General features: G+C 46.1%; 1 protein-coding gene across 1 annotated transcript in view; it reads left to right on the plus strand.

Moving 5' to 3' along the window:
- The first annotated feature begins 228 nt into the window (after positions 1-228).
- Positions 229-1,077, plus strand: part of LOC125438262 (cytochrome P450 2J4-like) — a 7,262-nt gene continuing 6,413 nt past the window's right edge. The window contains exon 1 of the mRNA XM_048506586.1: positions 229-365. Coding sequence (XP_048362543.1) covers positions 263-365 — 103 coding nt within the window. The 5' untranslated portion in view covers positions 229-262. The remainder of the gene's footprint in view (positions 366-1,077) is intronic.

Consider the following 1,077-nt stretch of genomic DNA (forward strand, 5'->3'; position numbering starts at 1 on the left):
TGCTTTGGGCACTTCACAGTTAACCCTTTCATGATTGAGTTGTGCCTGACACTTGCAAATACCAACACAAGCTTCATGAGATTCTTTTTTTCAAAAATGAGGGAACAAAGGAGAATGCTTTCTTTGCCTGTGTAAAGGTTCAGTCATAAGCCCTGAAGGATTTATACACGTCAATATCACCACAGAATCCCAACACTCCATTGTTCTGTGTCCTGTCCTACAGACCAAAGATCAGCCAGAACCAGGCTATGACGAAGACAACATGATCCAGAGCATATTTGACCTGTTCTTGGGTGGGACAGAGACGTCCAGTTCCACTCTGTCTTGGGCATTGCTCTATATGGTGGCTTATCCTGACGTCCAAGGTGAGTGACAAATAAGATCCGTTCCTCAAGTTGCTAGCTCCGGGTTGGGAAATCCCTAGAGATTTGGGGGTGGAACCTAGGGAGGAAAGTGGGAGGGGGGTACAGCAGGGCATAATACTAATTCATAAGGTATGGGTGCTTACCTTTAAGGCCTTACGCGGCCTGGGACCTTCGTACCTTCGGGACCGTCTTACCCCATATGTCCCTACACTGCCTCTAATGCCTCGCTAAGTGAGGCCAATTCTTACTGGTGGTGGTCCCTTTAGCTCCCTCGATGATGCGGCTGGTTTTTCTATCTGGCCATTGTGGCCTTTACAGCTCCTGGGCCCCTGCCTTAGGAACACCTCTTTACCAACCAAAGCCTCCGGGCCCTGCGGGATCTTGGAGAGTTCCGCAGGGCCTGTAAGACCGAATTGTTCCACCAGGCGTTTGGAGGGGCCGGCCGCTGATACCCCCCCTTTCCCCCTCCTTTTCCTTTACACTCTGGGTTCTCCGCTCCTCTGTTTTATTTTCCAGGGTGGATCTATGAAGTTTATGTTTTTACGATTGGACGCCAATGTAACATTATTCATTGCTGTTTTAATGGGGTTTTATTGTAACTATTGTTTTATTGTGTTGTTCACCGCCCAGAGCCCTTTGGGGGGGGTATATAAAACCAATTATAAATAAATAAATAAATAAATAAATAAATAAATAAATAAATAAATAAATT

The sequence above is a fragment of the Sphaerodactylus townsendi genome, linkage group LG08, assembly GCF_021028975.2.
Source record: "Sphaerodactylus townsendi isolate TG3544 linkage group LG08, MPM_Stown_v2.3, whole genome shotgun sequence".
Lineage (NCBI taxonomy): Eukaryota > Metazoa > Chordata > Lepidosauria > Squamata > Sphaerodactylidae > Sphaerodactylus > Sphaerodactylus townsendi.